Genomic DNA, 18,102 nt, shown 5'->3' with positions numbered 1-18,102 from the left:
GAGATGTGCTCCGCTCTGATGGATAGAAGGTGTGTCTCTGACCATCGACACAACCGCTCGGCCTCCCTCATGAGGCGAAGGGAGTGAGTGCCCCCTTGGCGGTTGATATGCGCCTTGGTGGTGGTGTTGTCTGTGAGGACCAGGATGTGATTTCCTCGTACCTGTGGGAAGAAGGCCTTTAGGGCTAGGAACACTGCGTGAAGTTCCAGCCAATTGATGCTGCAACGCTGCTCGGTGGCTGACCAAACGCCCTGAGTTGAAAGGGACTGCAAGTGGGCTCCCCATCCGGAAAGACTTGCATCTGTAGTGAGCGTGACCCTTTGAGGCTCCTTGAATAGATGACCTCTGTTGATAGAGGGTCTTGTCCACCATAGAAGGGAAGCGAGGACTCTTGGAGGGACCTTCACCATGATGTTGGAATTGCTCCGTCCGGAACGTTGGTACGGCAGGAGGAACCACTGCAACGATCTGGAATGCAAATGCGCCCATGGAATAATTGAAATGCAGGAAACAAGCTTTCCCAGTAGCTTGGATAAATCAAGTAAAGAGGCTTTACCAGACCGCCTAATGGTCTTGACCGAGGTTTGTATGCTGATGAATCTATCGTGGGAAAGGAAAACCTTCTCCTTAACCGAATCGATGACAGCTCCCAAATGGGCTATGCGGGTGGAAGGAGTGAGTTGGCTCTTCTCCCAGTTGACAAGGAAACCGTGAGCCTGCAGCACTGATAGGGTGGTGACAGTGTCACGCGTAGCCTGACTTCGGCTAGGTGAAACAATTAAAATATCATCAAGGTAACAATGAACTCTGATGGGAAAATGTCTGAGGTGGGCCGCCAGAGCTGCTAACACCTTAGTGAAAGTCCTTGGGGCTGAAACAAGGCCAAAGGGAAGGGCCACATACTGGAAATGCTGATTGTTATAACAAAACCTCAAATATTTGGAATGCGAGGGGAGAATAGGGATATGGAGATATGCCTCGGATAAATCAACAGATGTTAGCCAGTCTTCCTTTCTGATGCTCTGCAAAATAGATTGAAGGGTGTGCATTTTAAATCTATGCCGGACAATATACCGATTAAGCCTCTTTAAATCCAAAATGGGCCTCCACCCCCCAGAATGCTTAGGAACTAAAAAGAGAAGGGAATAAAATCCCTCTCCCCGTTGTGAGGGAGGCACGGGTTGGATAGCTCTAATATGAGATAGATGTTTGATAGCTGATGACATGAGTGCCCGCTTGGTCGGGTTTCTGGAAAGGGGAGAAACCATAAAGTGGTCTGGTGGTTGAGAATGAAACTGGAGAGAGAGACCGAATTTGACAGTGTCTCTGACCCATGTATCTGAAATGGATGTTTCCCATTGGTCAGCAAAATGCCTAAGGCGACCGCCAATGGGATATGGGGTGGAAATTTTATCTGGGCCTCCGGGACGCCCTGTTCCCTGTACCCCTGAAGGGCCTCCTGTAACTGCCTCCCCTTCTACCTCTGTCACCTGAGTCGCCCCTGTCTTGATAGGCTGACCGAAAGGACGGCGAGGTCTGGTATCTAGGGGCGAAGGAATGTTGGAAGGAGGGACGAAAGGAGCCCCTCCGAAAGGGTTGGGACCCTCTGGCTTCTGGTTTACGAAAGAGCGACGGAAGAAATTTCTTCTTGTTGCGACTCTCCATTAATAATGGTTCTAAGGCAGGCCCGAACAGCTTCCCTCCCGAAATGGGGGCTGAGGCTAACTTGGACTTATTTTTGACATCGGCGTGCCAATGTCGGAGCCAAAGGAGCCGGCGGGCAGCCACGTGCGAGGATATGGCCCGGGCCGAGAACTTCACGGAATGAAAGGTGGCGTCGGCCGCAAATTCCGCCGTGGCCGTGAGCTTCGCAATGTCCTGCTGGGCTCTGGTGTTTGAAGCAGGAACATGTTGTTTGAGTTGTTTGAGCCACCTTATGGAAGAGCGGGTAAAAAAGGAGGCCGCTGTGGCCGACCTTATAGCCCAGGCATCTGACTGATGCGCCCGCCGGAGCGCCAACTCCACCCGCTTATCTTCAGGTTTAAGCGCCTCCAGAGCGTCAGTGGGATTAGAAGAAGAAGAGGCCAGTCTAACGATGGGATCATCTACCTCCGGAGTAGCCAGCATTGCTGAGAATTCTGGGTCGAGATTGAACAACCTCTTGTCCTGATTAGAGGGGGCAGGCGAGGGGCCCGTCGCCGCCAGTTGCCTTGCTACCAGATCGGAGAAGATTGGGGGGGTTGGGATTACCTCAGTTTCAATGACCGGATGACTGAATATGGAGTCTTCGTGACCCCCCGGGGTAGTAGGAGACGGCTCAGAGGTGGAGTGAGGAATAAGACCTGAAATGTTCTTTGCTTTAAATAATAAGGATTTAAACAACTGAGGTTTGAATAGGCCCACTATGGTTGGTTGCTCAGGGGAAATGCCCTCGTCCTCTGACATTTCCCCTTCCATGGGGTCCACCTCAAATAGGGGCTCAGAATAGTGCAGAGAGCCTCTATCCGAACCTTCCTCTTCCCCGAAAGACTGAAAATCCCCTTCCTCCTCCACCAGGGCCTCCTCACCCTCCAAGCATGGAGCTTCCAATTGGAGAGGTACCTGTCCCTGCTGAGGTGCCGATCCGGTGAAAGTTCTTGCAGACACGGATTCGAACTCGGATGCCATGCCTTGAGACTCCGACCTTGACAGTTGCTGCATGCCGTTAGCAATCCCCTGACAGATGGCGAGTTGCATCCATTCCTTAATACTGTCTGGGATAATAGAAGAAGCCGGGTCTTCATGTCGTAGACCTGCTGCGGTTGGTGTAAAGGTCGCTTCGGGAGCGCGAGAGGCCTGGTGACTCCGTGTTGAACTACACCTGGAAGGGGAAGACTGTCCTGGCGGGGGAGGTTGGGCAGAAATAGGGGGGGGGGGCAAGAGTTACAGCAGGCGAGTCCTTAGATCGTTTGCTAAATTCTTTCTCAAGGGCCTTATGGCGCCTCAAGGCATCCCTTTGAGAGGCACTGGAGGAATCCTTGTCCCTTGTGCGTAAATAGTGGGTCTTGGACTTGGCCTTTAAGGAAGGCCCGCTAGGATTACCCTCTGCCATGATACCAAAGGTATAAAGAAGGCGGTTGGTGCGCCTAGGAGTTCGGCCTATCAGTCAAGCCGGTTTTCCTAAGGTTGGGCCACGTCCCCCTTTTAGAAATGAAAGGGAATTTCCCTCAACTATATTTCTACTACTAATAGCTTAAAAATAAATCAAAAAGTTTTTTTTTTTTTAAAGGGATGGAGTTGCAATATTTTTCAATTCCTATTATTTATTATCTATTATTTATTATTCTTTATCTTTTATTATATTTTTATTATATTTTTATTGTTTTTTTTATGGGCGGAGCCCAAAAAGGATAATTAAATTTGAAAGGAAACCTATAAATAACTAAGAATTAGTAACGAAAGAGGGAAGCCAAATGTAACGCTGAGGCCAGTGATAAAAATAAAGCTTATATATATCCATAGACTTATATGTATCCACACACCAAAAGGTAAGAAGGTGAGAAGATAAGAAGGCCTCCTAAGGCAGCCTCCCAGCGAACATAGGAGGTACGTGCCTGCGTCTCTGAGGGAGTTGCGGGCAATCAGGAAAAAAAGGGCAACCAACTAAAAGTAAAGAGTGCAGGAGAACAGCAGGATACGGAATCACGGTGTTGTCACCAAATTCAGACTCCACGCGGCCTATTTGACTCGCTGTGGGCCTACCAGAACCACGCAACTTCAAGGGTTGTTCAAAATGGCGCCGACCACGAGGCGCGCCTAAAATGGCCGCCCGTCTTGGCGCTGCTAACCCAGAGACGCACCAGCCCTTAAGCTCAAGAAAGAAGGCACGAAAATAAAAGGGCTGGGAGAAGAAGCGGAGCTTCCTCTAATTGCGTTGGTGGGGGGAAGACGCAACGAATCGCTAAATAAATATAGTGAAAAAACGGCTGGCTTTAAGAAGCGAGGCTTGGGAGCAGGCAGAGGGAAAAGGAGGGGGTGGGGGGGGGCAAAGGCTCCGACACCCCCTATCTCCCCCTAAGGGCGAGAAGGTATCGCCACTACGATAATTTGGGACCACACAGCAAGCACTAGGACAAGGATTGAAAGGTATATAAAGGCAAACCTGAGAAGATCAATTGAAAAGGAACCTGAAACAGCCAAGGAACAAAGAAAGCTGCCTGTCTTGTCGAAGGCTGAGCTAAAACTGGGGGAATGCATGGAGGAGTCACGTGGAGGAGGAGGAGCGTTCCTTCAATTATAGCTCAGCCTGTACGACATGAGACTGGAGCACCTCCCACTCTCTGGATGCTCGCAGCAGTTCTACGGAGAATTACACGGTTGAAGCACCAGGGTATGAAAGTAAAAAGCCTAACACAGTATATAAATTGAACAAGGCCATTTATGGGCTGAAGCAGTCAGCCAGGAATTGGAATATCTGTTTAGATACTGCATTGAAGGGTCTTGGGTTCAAGAGTTGCAAGGCTGATGGTTGCATATATACTGGAAAGTTACAAGGTGGGGATTGTCAACTATTAGCATTTGTGGATGATCTTTGCTTCATTGCAAAGGATGTATCACAGGTAAATTAATTTGCTAATAAGTTGGAGAAAAAAATTGAATTAAAGAATTTGGGAAAAATATTAATTGGATTTATGTCTCTTCCAGTCATGAAGGGAAGGGTGTCAGCATATTCATGAACTGGTATGGTAACAAGGTCAGCCAATGAATAGACATAGGAACTAAGTCAGCCAATGAGGACTGTTTGGAAACTGAAACTGGAAGAAACATAGGCGTCGCTCTATATCAAGCTCTGAAGCTCTGAGTCTTGTCTGCAACTGCTGAATTGAAACTGAAACTGTTCTCTCCTCTGCTTGTGTTTTTGCCTGTAACTCTCTACCACATTGGAAGAACCTACATTGGCATTGTACATTTTACTCATATTATTATGTACTGTATATAAAGAAGTTAATGAATCCTGCTGAATCAGTCATCTGTGTGAGCTTTCTGGATTTGAATTTCTGCTGCAAAATCTAACAAAGTTAATTAGCATAATTTGTAATTCAACTGCAAAGCAAAGTTTAGTAAAAGTTGAAAATGTTGATTTAAAACATATCAGTCAGCTGGCTAATATAGTATGGTTAAGTGACCGCTAGTGCCTATAAATGATAATAAAGGAGATAAAATCTTCCTATGTGTGTATATGTGAGGGAATATAATAGTATGCTTTGCCCAGCAGATCTGTGTGCATTTTGTAATTTTAGAACAGGCCACCTTCTTCTCAATTCTTGCCCCTTTTGAAAATGATGTTTGGTTGTTGGGTTGTGAGTTTTTTTAATGCTAATTTGGCTATCTTTATGGTTGAAGAGTACAACAGTTAACCAGTTCAACTTTTACTTACTCTTTGGAAGATAAAAGGGCCAAGGATAAGGTGTCCAATAGTTTCTCAGGCCTCCAGTGATTGTCCTTGTCCTGCTGCTTGACAAGTTACATGGGTAAAAAGAATTTCATCTTTTGATTTCTGCTGACCAGGCAAACGTTAAAGGCAAAACACACTGAGGGCAATTGTTCTGCTACATAAATAAATTGAATTGTTTTAAATACTTACTGAGAGGTTAGACAAGAACAAAAATACAGCGACATTCTTCAAGATGCTTCTTTTGCTGTTGACAGAGAACTTTCTCCAAGTGAATGAAAAATCCGGAGAGGATGGAGGGACTGGAATCTTGTTTTGATTGATGTTTTCACGGAAAGCACAACTGGAACTGTTCTCAGATGGATAACTATTTCCATAAAATGTGGGGGACAACTTTCCATTTGTTCCATTATAGATTTCTTTGTAAGAAGCTGTAGGGGAGAGATTGCTTCCACTGGACACTGTTAATATTCGCAGAGTTTTAATGTCATAATTATTCTTCCCATGCTCACGATGTATAGATTCAATTATGAAGAGATTCTGAATATATTTCTCAACGATAACAAGCACAGAGTAGGGCAAACTGAACCAAGTATATGCTGGGTGGGACTGAGCACAAATAATTGCAAGAATAGAACCCCAAGAAAGAAGCCAGGAGCCTGAGGCTGTCCCCACCAAGAGGTCCGCATCAAGTTTTCTAGCTGGGTTTTTAGAAATATCCAGTGAATTATCTTCAAGTCTATAGATTAGAATCGCCACAACGCCTGCTGCACACATAAGTGCCAGTACTGTGATGGCATACAAGTAAAACATAATAAGTGCTAGTTCACTCTTCAATTTTGAACGCCCAATCTGAATAAGATAAACAACTACAACGGCTATTGTTGTAATAAATACTACTAGACCTAAGGTGCTGCCTATTGCTGTGCCCTGAAACTTGAATGGCCTCTTATGTGGCTGTAGGTATTCAACTTTACGCCCAATGTTTTTCCAGACCACGTACAGCATTGTGGATGCTAAAATGTGATACTCAGTATTGAAGGGGTATAAATAATATATTCCTTGGGAAAATATGGAACAGAGGGTGGTGGAGGTACAGTTGCAAAGTGGTGTATGGTCATCCAGTTCTATGCAGAAAGAAAACAAAGAATTAAATCATTTCTTAATCAGAGTGCCTAAAATTCCTATCTAAAGGAATTCCTATCTAAAACATTCCTAAAACAGGATACAAAAACTGTTATATTTTAGCATAATGTATTATGAAATGTATTATTATAGTCCCTGACTTACAACAGTTCATTTAATGACTGTTTGAAGTTACAACTGCATTGAAAAAAGTGACTTTTGATCATTTTTCACACTTATGACCATTGCAACGTCCCCATGTTACATGATCAAACTTCAGATTCATGGCAACTGACTCATAGTTATAACAGTTACAGTGTCCTGGGATCATGTGATCCCCTTTTGTGACCTTCTAACAATCAAAGTCAATGGAGAAGTCAGATTCACTTAATTAATCAAGCGGTTAACTTAATAACTGCAGTTATTCACACAATAATTCTGGCAAGAAAGGTCATAAAATAAGATTAAAACTCACTTAACAACTCAACAAAATTCAATTTAGCAACAGAAATTTGGGGCTAAATTGTGGTCGTAAGTTGAGGACTATCTTTAAGTATTGTATAGTCAAGGACAAATAATATTCATATTTTAAATGAGATATGATAAGTCTCTTAAAGTGATATTTTTTCCAAATTTGCATGCTAAGTTGTGACAAAAAGTTAACAGAATAACAGAATCGCAAGGGACCTCATAGGTCTTCTAGTGTCGGGATTTCCATTGTTGGCCTGGTGCCTTGCTGGCATCCTGCCATCGAAGAAGAAGGGAGGGAGGAGGAATTTGGGGCAATCTACACCTGTGTATCAACGGATGGGAAATGGGGAGGGGGAACTGACTTGTGAAGAAGGCCAGAGCCATTTGTACTGGTTACGCTGGGCCTCTTCAAGGCTGTTTGCCCTGGGTGTGAAATTCCAGCAGCCTAAACAACCCAGTTTCCCACAAAATTGCTCCGATCCTGGATTGTATGGCAGCGGACCAGACATTGGGGAAGGGGAGGGATGGGGGAATGTTGGGTTTGGCTTTTTATATCAGTGAGCAGGAACTTCAGATTCTGCCACACCTTCCTAGAACCAATATTTTTAGTAAAAGTTATTTTCACTTCAATCAATTGGAGTTTCCTAAATGATTGTTTTGGGGAAGGTCTGACATTAAGCAGAACCTGCAATTTTGGTCTACCTGGAGAAGATATTACCTCTACCGTACATACAATGTCGACCATACATACAATGTCGACTAAAGGGAGCGACCAGGAAAAAATGGAAACCTAGGGAGAGGGGTTGATGAGGACCCCTCTTGGAGTACTGGATCTTTCTGAGTGGCTAGAGGAGATGAGGCCCTGATAGTCCCTAGGGCTCGGAAGAAAAGAGAAGTGGATAGGGAAACCCTGGGAGGTGGCGTTTACCTGTGGGGACAGGGGAAGGCACCAACATGGAAAGTAAGCTGAGCTGGAGGGACTGGACGAAGAAGATGATGATGAGTGTGGAGAAAGTGATCGAGCGAACTGGATGATGAACCAGGCCATAAAATTAATGCAGAGGGCCTTTTGAGAACCTCAAAGCATGCAAAACCCTAGTTCAAATGGGGCAACCTGATGCGCATTCCCCCACCACCGTCAGTGACAGAACATCCATTCCCGCTGCAATGGTTCAGCACCTGAACCAGACCAACAGTAGCGGCTGCCATCACCCCAGTGTTGGGGGTGGCTGCCCAGCAGGGAGTACCTGCAGGATCAGCCCCAGGTAGGAGGGACTGTATGGCACACACACACCCCGGTTGTGAAGTTTAACAGAGGCTCCCAGCAACTGGGATTCTTCCTGGCCCAGGTCTAGACATGGTGGATTATGGCCCAGAAATCCCCACCAAAGGAGCCAAGGTGAGATGCATTACTATGGCTCTGGAGGGGTTAGTTCCCCAGTGGATAGTGACCCTCTACAATGACAACATCCCATAGTTGAGAAAAACTGCTTCATGGATGCCTTCTGAGAGCAATTCGAAGATTCCTTGGTCACAAGGAGGGGTGTGGCTGAATACACCCAATAATTTTGTGGCCTGGTGTGCCCACTGACAGACCACAAGACATCCTCATTAGCTGCTTCAAGGATGGGCTGAGTGATGAAATCTGTAACATCTGCATTTCTGGGAGTACCCCCTGCCCCACTTTCCATGGATGGTATGTCTTGGCAGAGGAGGTGGAGTTCAACCTGGCCCAGAACAAACACCAACTGGGATACGGATGATGAAAGCCTTTCCCTGAGAAGTGGGATGCCCCAAACTACTGACAAGTACCCAAGGCCCACAACAGCACTCAACTATTTGCTTCAAGTGCAGAAGGGAGGGGCACTGGGCAGCCAAGTGCAGAGCCAGCCTCCTGGCCAAAAACTGACCCCTGGGCCCAAAATGAAACCCACCAAGCTGCTGCCATGGACCTGGGAAAGAGCCCTGGAAGGAGTACAAGTCTGATTCAGGAAGTTAGTTCTCCCCACCCCTCCAGAGGTGGTGATGGAACTCTGACCAACCTGGCAGAGGACCCTGAGAAAACCAATACCGACTCTGGCCCCCTGGTAAGTGGCCACATCACCCCGGTGACCATTCCCATAGAATGGTGGTCCAATCCTTGGATCAAATCAAGCTAGCCAGCCCTCCTGGACTTGGTTTGCACCAGATGCCTGCTCAACCCTGCCCTAGTTGAGAAGCTAGAGATCAGACTCAAGCAGCTTAAAGTGCCAGTGGCTTTCTGTCAGCTGGATGGCTCAGTAGCGGGAGGGTGGGTTGGGGGAAGATCCCAGTGACATTCATCACTGAACCGATAGATTTGCGTCTGGGGGCACATCCCGAGATTCTGAGTTTTATAGTGGCCCCTGACAGGAGAGACCACTGGTGTTGGGAATCGTGTGGCTGTTGAAAGGCAACCCTTATGTGAACTGGAGAACTGCCCTGCCCTCCTGCTGCCGCCGCCACCCGCAAGAAAGTAAAAACAGCTCCGGAGGTCTTTGGGAGGGCGGATGGCTGCCCTGCTGCTGCCGCCATTCTTGGAGCTGTTTTGGGAGGGGTTGGAGTGGGGGTGCTCCACAGCCCCACCACCTCCTCTCACAAATAAAGCAAGCAGCTGCCGGAGCGTCATTTGGGAGGAGGATTGGATGGGTCACAACTGCAACCGCTGGCCGCCCGACCGGTCTCCTGGAGCTCGTCTTGGCAGGGCTCGAGCGGGCTGCTCCACAGCCCCACCACCACCTCTCCTTGCAAATAATGCAAACGGCTGCTGGCTTCCACTGGTGCCTTTGGGAGCCCCGACTCCTGCTCGGACCTGCAGTCCTGCTGCCCCCGCTTCGGGCCTTCACGGAGGCCTGCTTTGGGAGGGCTGGTGTCAGCTATGGAATTCATTGCTGTCACATAGCTGGGGAAAGTGGGAGGGGGTGATGTAAATTGAGTAGCTTTTAGTAGAATATATATATATATATATAACCTCAGAAAACACACACACACACACACACACACACACACACATAAACATATATATATATATATTGTAAGATTAAAGAATGTGGCGCAGAGAGAATTATAACTTACTTTGGGATTGGTTCATGTGATGTGATGATGAGGGAAAAGGGGATGGTTTGTAGGTTGGGACATTGTAGGGAAGCCGGTAAATTTTTAGTTTCAGAATTCCACAGAATGTGCCAGGTGCTATTCTAATAAAAGTACTTTGAGATGATGTGTGTCTTGGAGTTACTAACAGGAATGGATTTTCCCTGGAATGCTGACAGTATTCCAAAACTAAAAGACTTTTTAGCACTCCAAAAGAGGGGAGCTATCAGGGTTGCTGAACCCAGGATTTATTCCAGCTAGGGTGATCCAAAGAATCAGCCAACACGGAAGGTGAGACAGAAGGAGCTTGGGGGGGCTCTGGATTAGCTGAATCCCAGCCCCCTTGGAGGAGAGGTTGCAGGCACTGGAGGCATGCAGAAGAGAGAAAGATTTAGGAGTCGTCCCATTACATTCTGTGGACAGCCAGAGAGATTAAGTCCGGAAGCCAATCGTTAGTAGAATTAACAGAAATTCCAGCAACTTAAAAGTGGAAAGTTTTCCCAACTTAAGGAGGGAAGAGGAATTCACTCTGGTATCAGTTGGAGATAGCCAGAGTAACAGCCCAGCTCAGCAGAATCAAATTTCAAGGGAGAAATGAGTGATGCAAACTACAAAGGGTATGTTGCAACCTCCAAGTCCTCCCCCCAACACCCAGAAGAAAATTTACCCCCTACAGAAAGTATTTCTCCAGGGTGGGGATTTTATCCAGGCCAAGGGTGGATCCAGTGCCAATGGATGCCAGCGCCTGCAACACCCTGACCTCAAAGAGAATCAGCAATCCCTTCCCCACAAAGGGATCTGCACAGGCAGCAGATGGCAGCCACTCTCTCTTTCCCTACACAGGGAATAAGGCAACACCCACTCGGAGCAACCTTGCAGAGGCCCTTCTTCCAGAGAGCCTCAGCCGAGCCAGGCCTCGGAAGACCCTTCCAAAGTAGATACACTCCTCGTCAGCCTCCTTTCATTCCAGCTTAGCCTGCGGTTGCCAGAGCGATACCACCTCCCCACCCCCTCCAGACCAGACCAAATCCTGTTCAATGCCACTTCTGACGGATGGCATGAACATTTTCCTTATTTCCTCACTTGAATCTGGTCTAAAAAAGACCAATTTGGAGGCCATTATGCAACAGAGCGCAATCTGGTCACTGCAATAACAAATGGGATGAATGAGGGGGATGCTTCTGACTGGGTGGCACAATTGCATTACGAACAGGCCCCAGAGCTACAGGATGTCAATGCGTTTGTTCAATTGCTGAGACTCAGATTTGAGAATCCAGACAGAGTGGCTGAAAATGAGGACAAATTAATGGAAATGAAACAGGGCAAGACTTTATATGGGACTTTAGAAGGGTCACAAGCCACCTCATGGATTGGCCTATAAAAATAATATTGCACTATTTTAAAAACACCGTTGACCCAGAAGTAAAGAAGGCCTGCAACATTAGGGGAATACCAGAGACCCTGCAAGTGTGGTATGCAGCTGCCCTCAAATTAGACCACGACATCAACCAACAAAAAAGACCCTTTACCTGAAGGCCCTCCTAAGAGAGCTGTGGCCAGACGACCGCTGAGCAGACCTGCTGAAGCTACTCCCACCCAAACCACCAGAATGATAAAATGTTATCATTGTGGTCAGGATGGCCATAGAGCAGCCAACTGTCTGGCCCCCGTTCTACAAACCTGTTCTACAAACTCCACAACTGAGGTCTAATACAGCTGCCAGGGGGCAGAAAAGTCAAGGAAAGCCTCCCGACACTAGCCACTTTGCTAGAAACACCATAAAAGGTCCTCTTCACACGAAGGGAGCAACAAACCTCCAGACCAACACAGCCTCCCTGGAGAAACCACTGACGAAGACGACCCTATGGTGTGCCCATCACACCTTTTAACGTCAAAGTGAAGTTAGTGGTGCATGACATGAGAGAGGCAGGGGAAATAGAAGCTGTCATAGATACCGGATGCTCTAGATTCCTTATTGGGCTCCCCATTGTTGAACAATTGGGCATAAAAACTAAACCACTAAAACGCCCAATCAGATTTGAACAAGTGGATGGGACATTAATTGGGGGGACCCAGCCACCCAAATGACAGAGTTAATCAAACTGGAGATGGGTTCTCACCACAAACTCATATGTTTTATAGTGGCTCCAAGAATGTCAGAATCTGTCATATTGAGACTTTCTTGGCTAGATAAATGGGCCCCTACCATCAAGTGGGAGGATGGATTCTGGAAAACCATTATTGGGGTGGGCCCACTGCCCCACCCCTTTCTCCCACTAAGAAACCACCACCCAACCTAGGTCCAGAAACTGAAGCAGCAGCCACTGCCTCGGATCTTCTTCCAGGTACTCCCCAAGTACCCAATACCCAACCAATATAGAGACTTGGCTGAGGCATTCAGTGAAGAGGAATGTAATGTTTTACCTCCCCATCAAGCCACAGATTGTGTCATAGAATTAGAACCAAGGGCAAAACTGCCAAAACCAAAGATGTATTCCATGACACCAGCTGAAATGACTGAATTGAGGAAATACATTGATAACAATTTGGACAGAGGTTTCATTGAACCTGTCAGCCTTCAAGATTTTCTCCCTTTGCTTTGCATCTTTTGGCTGTCATAAGTAACGGGGGGAGGAGGGGGGATATGGTTATGGGAAGTGAGCTGGAGGTGTTACAAAACAGAACTGTATAAGTTGGGGGAGAAGAGTCTTGCTTAGGCTTCTATCTTATGCTATGCGCAGCTGCAACTCTTTATCAAAATATGTCAAGGTCAACGGACAGAGGCCTCATCACCACCTGGAGATGCCCACATGATGATATACACAACTTTTAATTGGATGAGCCAATTGAACTATTGGGGGTGGGAACGTTGCCATCACTTTGTATATGGGATTTACGCGCCCATTTTCTCAGATTCAGAATTCTTTTGTTGCTACCACTTGATTTCCAGTAAAAGATATCTTTTCTCTAATTAATGGAATCTAAGTATTTCTTTCTTGGATTTTGAATGGAGCATCAGCTGCCAAATCTAGATTGGCCGCTCCAGTGCTGTTCAAAGAAAAGAAAGATGGCGGGTTGAGATTGTGTTGATTTTTAGGGGCGTGAATGCTGTGTGCGTTAAAAACACTTACCCTCTCCCCCTTATGAATAATTTTATTAAACCACCTGTCAAAAGGCAAGGTCTTCACCAAGATAGATCTGAGAGAAGCTTACTACCGAGTCCGCATAAAAGAGGGAGACGAATGGAAAACAGCCTTCAACTGGCCTTTGGGTAGTTTCCAATTCCGAATCATGCTTTTTGGACTCCAAGGGCCCCCCGGAGTGTTTTTTGCAATTCATCAATGAAGTGTTACATCCACACCTGTCTTCGTCTACCTGGTTGACATCCTTATATTCAGCGAAGCCATCAAGGAACATGTCAAATTGGTCAGACAAGTGCTGAAAAAACTTTTGGCCGCCAAGTTATAAGTGAAACTGTCAGCCTTCAAGATCTTCCTCCTTTCCTTTGCTTCTTTCTGGCTGTCATGAGTAACGGGGGGTGGAAGGGGGAAATGTATGGGACGTGAGCTGAAAGTGTTACTAACTGATATTGTATAAACTGGGGAGGGTTTCTAATTCCTGCTTAGCTTTCTCTTCTCTGCGCAACTGCAAACCTTTATCTGAGTAAGCCAAGGTCAACTAATCATCACCACCTGGAGATGTCCACATGATGAAGTTCACAACTTTTAATTGGAAGAACCGTTTGAACTATTGGGGGTGGGAACATTTCACTCCCTTGATATATGTGATGTATGTGCCTATTTCCCCAGATTCAGAATTCTCTTGTTGCTACCACTGACTTCCAGTAAAAGATATCTTTTCTCTAATTACAAGAGTCTAAGTATTTCTTTCTTGGATTTTGAATGGAGCACGAGCTGACAGAAACTGTCAAAATGTGAATTCCATAAAGAGTCACTGGATTACCTAGGCTACCGAATATCCAACCAGGGAATTGAGATGGACTCTGGAAAAATGAAAGCCGCGCTGCACTGGCAACCCCCCAAAACACGAAAGCAACTTCAAAGCTTTTTGGGTTTTGCCAATTTCTATAGACAATTCATTCCTTCTTTTGCCGAGGTTGCCCTCCCTTTGACAGAGTTATTAAAAACGAGCCTTCACCCACCATACCGAAGCCCAGTCAACCCCTTGCTTGGACAATGGACTGTCAAAAAGCTTTTGAAACCTTAAAACGCCTCTTTGCAGCTGAGCTCATTCTCCAGCACCCAGACCCGACCAGACCTTTTATAGTGCAAGCTGATGCTAGTGATGTGGCAGTTGCGGCCGTTCTTCTACAAAAGGACTCTCAGAATCGACTGATGCCTTGCGCTTGTGTTCAAAAAGCTAACAGACACAGAGCGAAGACGGGCGGTCTGGGAGAAAGAAGTATTTGCAGTACGATGGGCTTTGTTGACTTGGAGGCATTTCCTAGAAGGGGTGAAGGAGCCGTTTGAGGTGTGGACTGATCACAAGAACCTTGAGGCTCTAAAGACACCTTGGAAGCTATCACCCAAACAAGCCTGCTGGGCCCAATACTTCTAGTGGTTCAACTTCGACATGAAATATATCCCCGGAGGGAAAAACATATTGGCGGATGCCCTGTCCAGGAAACCCCAATTTGACAGTTGCCGAGAGGAAATAGTGCAGGCTGTGATATCAGAAGCTCAATCGGCAGGCCAAGTAACCACTCGAGGCCAAGCCAACCACAACCCCAGACGCCTGGAAGACAAATCGACAATGGAGTTGAAAGCAGCCCTAATGACCGATCCCTGGTTTGTGGAGCATCAAACTGAATTAACAATGAATGAGGGACTGGCTTGGAAAGGGACTAAGCTTTATGGATCCACAAAGACTAATGGTACTCAAGTGTAGCCACAACTTGCGGCTAGGGGGACACTTCGGGTTCTTAAAAACTCTACATTTAGTCAGAAGACAGTTCTGGTGGCCAAAAATGAAATCTGATGTTGAGGATTATGTGAAAAGCTGCTCAATTTGTGCCACGATGAAACACAGAACTGGAAAAATCCCTGGCCTCCTACAACAAGTAGCTGAATCAACACAGCTGTGGGAAGAAATCACAATGGACTTTATCGTAGAATTACCTGAGAGTGGAGGGAATACAATCATTTGGACTGTTATAGACTTATTCTCTAAGCCGGCCCACTTTACAGCCTGTAAAGGATTCCCATCTGCAAAAAAGCTTGCAAAACTGTTCGTGAAACATATCTATAGGCTACATGGAATACCTCATAGAATAATCTCAGATAGAGAGGTACAATTTACCGCTAAGTTCTGGAGGGAGTTTTTAAGATCTATTGGGTCATCCCAAGGATTATCCTCAGCGTTCCATCCAGCATGCAACAGAACAGCAGAGAGGGCCAATGCCATGGTGGAACAATACATCAGATGCTATGTGAATTATCAACAAGAAAACTGGGTGGAGTTATTACCATTTGCAGAGGTTGCTTATAATAATGCAATACATAGCAGCAGAGGGTTGACTCCATTCCAAATCAACACTGGCATGGAATTTGTCCCTATGCCAGAATTACCTAGGGAACCCCTCACATCCATGTCTGTAACAGAATGGATGAACTCATTAAAAAAAGGTTGGGAGGATACGAAAAAAGCTTTGACCGAAGCTGCAAACGATTACAAAAAGAGAGCAGGCAAACATAGATCACTCCAACCACCATTTAAAGTAGGAGACAAAGTATATTTGTCAACAAAATATCTTAGATTGAAACTTCCTAGTAAGAAGTTGGGGCCTAAATTCTTAGGTCCATTTCCAATATCAAAAATAATCAATCCAGTCACAGTTCAAATGAGTTTTCCCCGGTTATTGGGAAAAATACATCCAGTGTTCTATAGTAGTTTATTAAAACCAGCTGTTACATCAATGATAAGACCAATACCAATCGCTTCCCCTAAACCTTTAATCGTACAGGGTGAGACACATTATGAAATCAAGAAAATCCTCGATTCTAGATTACACAGAGGATGGTTACAATAGTTGGCATTATGGAAGGGTTACCCTGTATCAGATGCTATTTGGGTGAAAAGTTGGGACGTACATGCAGATAGATTGGTTAATCAATTCCATGAGGAATTCCCCAACAAACCAAAAGGTCCTCTTGGATGGGGGAGAGAGGGTTAAAGACATCGCATTAACCCCTGGTTGCATTTTGTTTCTTATTTTCTTATAGGAGATGAACTTTTCAAGGGGGGACGCCTGTCAGCTATGGAATTCATCGCTGCCACATAGCTGGAGAAAGTGGGAGGGGGGATGTAAATTGAGTAGCTCTTAGTAGACAAAATATAATTTTTTTTGATTGTTCAAGATTAAAGAGTGTGGCGCAGAAAGAATTAGAACTTACTTTGGGATTGGTTCATGTAATGTGATGATGAGGGAAAAGGGGATGATCTGTAGGTTGGGGCATTGTGGGGAAGCCGGGAAACTTTTAGTTTCGGAATTCCACAGATTGTGCCAGGTGCTATTCTAACAAAAGTACTTTGAGATGATGTGTGTCTTGGAGTTACTAACAGGAATGGATTTTCCCTGGAACGCTGACAAGCTGGGGAGGGGGTGCTCTATGGCCCCATCATCACTGCCACCCACAAGAAAGCAAAGGGCTGGAAGTCTTTGGGAGGGAGGGTGGATGCTTCACAATGATGCCCGCTTTCTTCCTTTTCCCACTGCTCGCTGCTCACTGGAGCTCGCCGGATCATTCAGTTCGGCCCAGACTAGGTAAGTGTGTGTGTGTGTGTGTGTGTGTAAGAGAGGGGGGGAGGGAGAGAGACAAGAAAGAAGGAAAGAAAGAGGAAGGGAGAGAAAGAAAAAAAGAAAGAAAAAGAAGAAGAAAAAGAAATAGGGAGGGAGGGAGGGAGAGAGAGAGAGAGAGAACTCTGTGCTATTATTTTTAATTTATCATGTGTTAAGATTTTACACTGTCCCTACACCTAGGTGATTTTACTGCCTTTCTTTTGCCCATGGCTACCTCATATTTTTCAAGGATTTACATGCATTCAATGTCTAGTCCAGAACATAAATATGTGTGTGTTTATTTTGTACAACAGGTTGCATGTCCAGCTTAATATGCTCTTCCTAGTATTGAATAGTAATAATAAATAAAGAAATGTAGTAGAATATATTACAGCATTAAGTAGAGAGTTACTCTATAGGCATTTGTTATCTTGCTGTTGTAAAAAAGATTTCCTTAACCTTTCATTTGTTGTAAAACAATTATAAACACATGCCTGGAATCAATTACATCCCTCTCCTATTAAGACACATGATTGTCCTATCTAAATCAATCTGAATTCATCTGTTTTCCTAGATTGATACATTTCACCCCAGCATCACCCCCTGGGAATGAAACTGTACCTCTCTGGGAATGTAACGTACCACCATTTGGAGGAATCCACACCTTTGAAGTATGCTGTTAATAGCCTCAAGTGGTCAACTGTGATCAATTAGATGGACAATAGGAGAAGAGATAATGAAAGGTAAACACTGCTGAGAGAGATTTGACTTTTGCAGGAAAGATGTAAATCTAAGTTAGAGTTTTACAATGCAAGTTACTCTACTTCTAAGAATTTTAAAGATATAAGATTTCACTTTCTCCATGTACTTTGTAGCCTTCCTCTCATGACTATCTTGTGTGTATGTGAGGATAGGTCTTACCCTACCTTATTGATCAATTAGATTTTGTTCTTCAAAGCCTCTGCTCAAGTTCATTTTTGGTACATCGTGATCTTAAGTTATAGCCAGACTTTATAAAAGTATAAGGTATAAAAGGTTTAACTTTGATCCAAGAATAAAAATCTGCTTTATTTAATTTGCAAGCCTCCATTTAAGTCTTTGTTTTGGTTCATTTTTGGCTTAAGCGTACTGCCAGACCTTACAGTATACATACAGAGAAAGAAGC

The 18,102-nt window shown here is 45.3% G+C and overlaps 2 protein-coding genes across 2 annotated transcripts in view; both read right to left on the bottom strand.

Annotated features, from left to right (window-relative positions):
• The window catches only part of CC2D2A (coiled-coil and C2 domain containing 2A), a 1,114,036-nt gene that overhangs the window by 992,014 nt on the left and 103,920 nt on the right, over positions 1–18,102 (bottom strand). The gene's annotated exons all lie outside the window — the stretch shown is intronic.
• Positions 1–18,102, bottom strand: part of OTOP1 (otopetrin 1) — a 101,491-nt gene that overhangs the window by 8,006 nt on the left and 75,383 nt on the right. Inside the window, exon 5 of the mRNA XM_026675849.2 lies at positions 5,624–6,558. Coding sequence (XP_026531634.2) covers positions 5,624–6,558 — 935 coding nt within the window. The remainder of the gene's footprint in view (positions 1–5,623; positions 6,559–18,102) is intronic.

Source organism: Notechis scutatus, chromosome 4, assembly GCF_049901735.1.
Source record: "Notechis scutatus isolate UNSWTSFEM ecotype Mainland chromosome 4, rNotScu1.2, whole genome shotgun sequence".
NCBI lineage: Eukaryota > Metazoa > Chordata > Lepidosauria > Squamata > Elapidae > Notechis > Notechis scutatus.
Note: the sequence above shows the minus strand (reverse complement) of the source record. Positions and strands in the feature narration are given on the sequence as shown.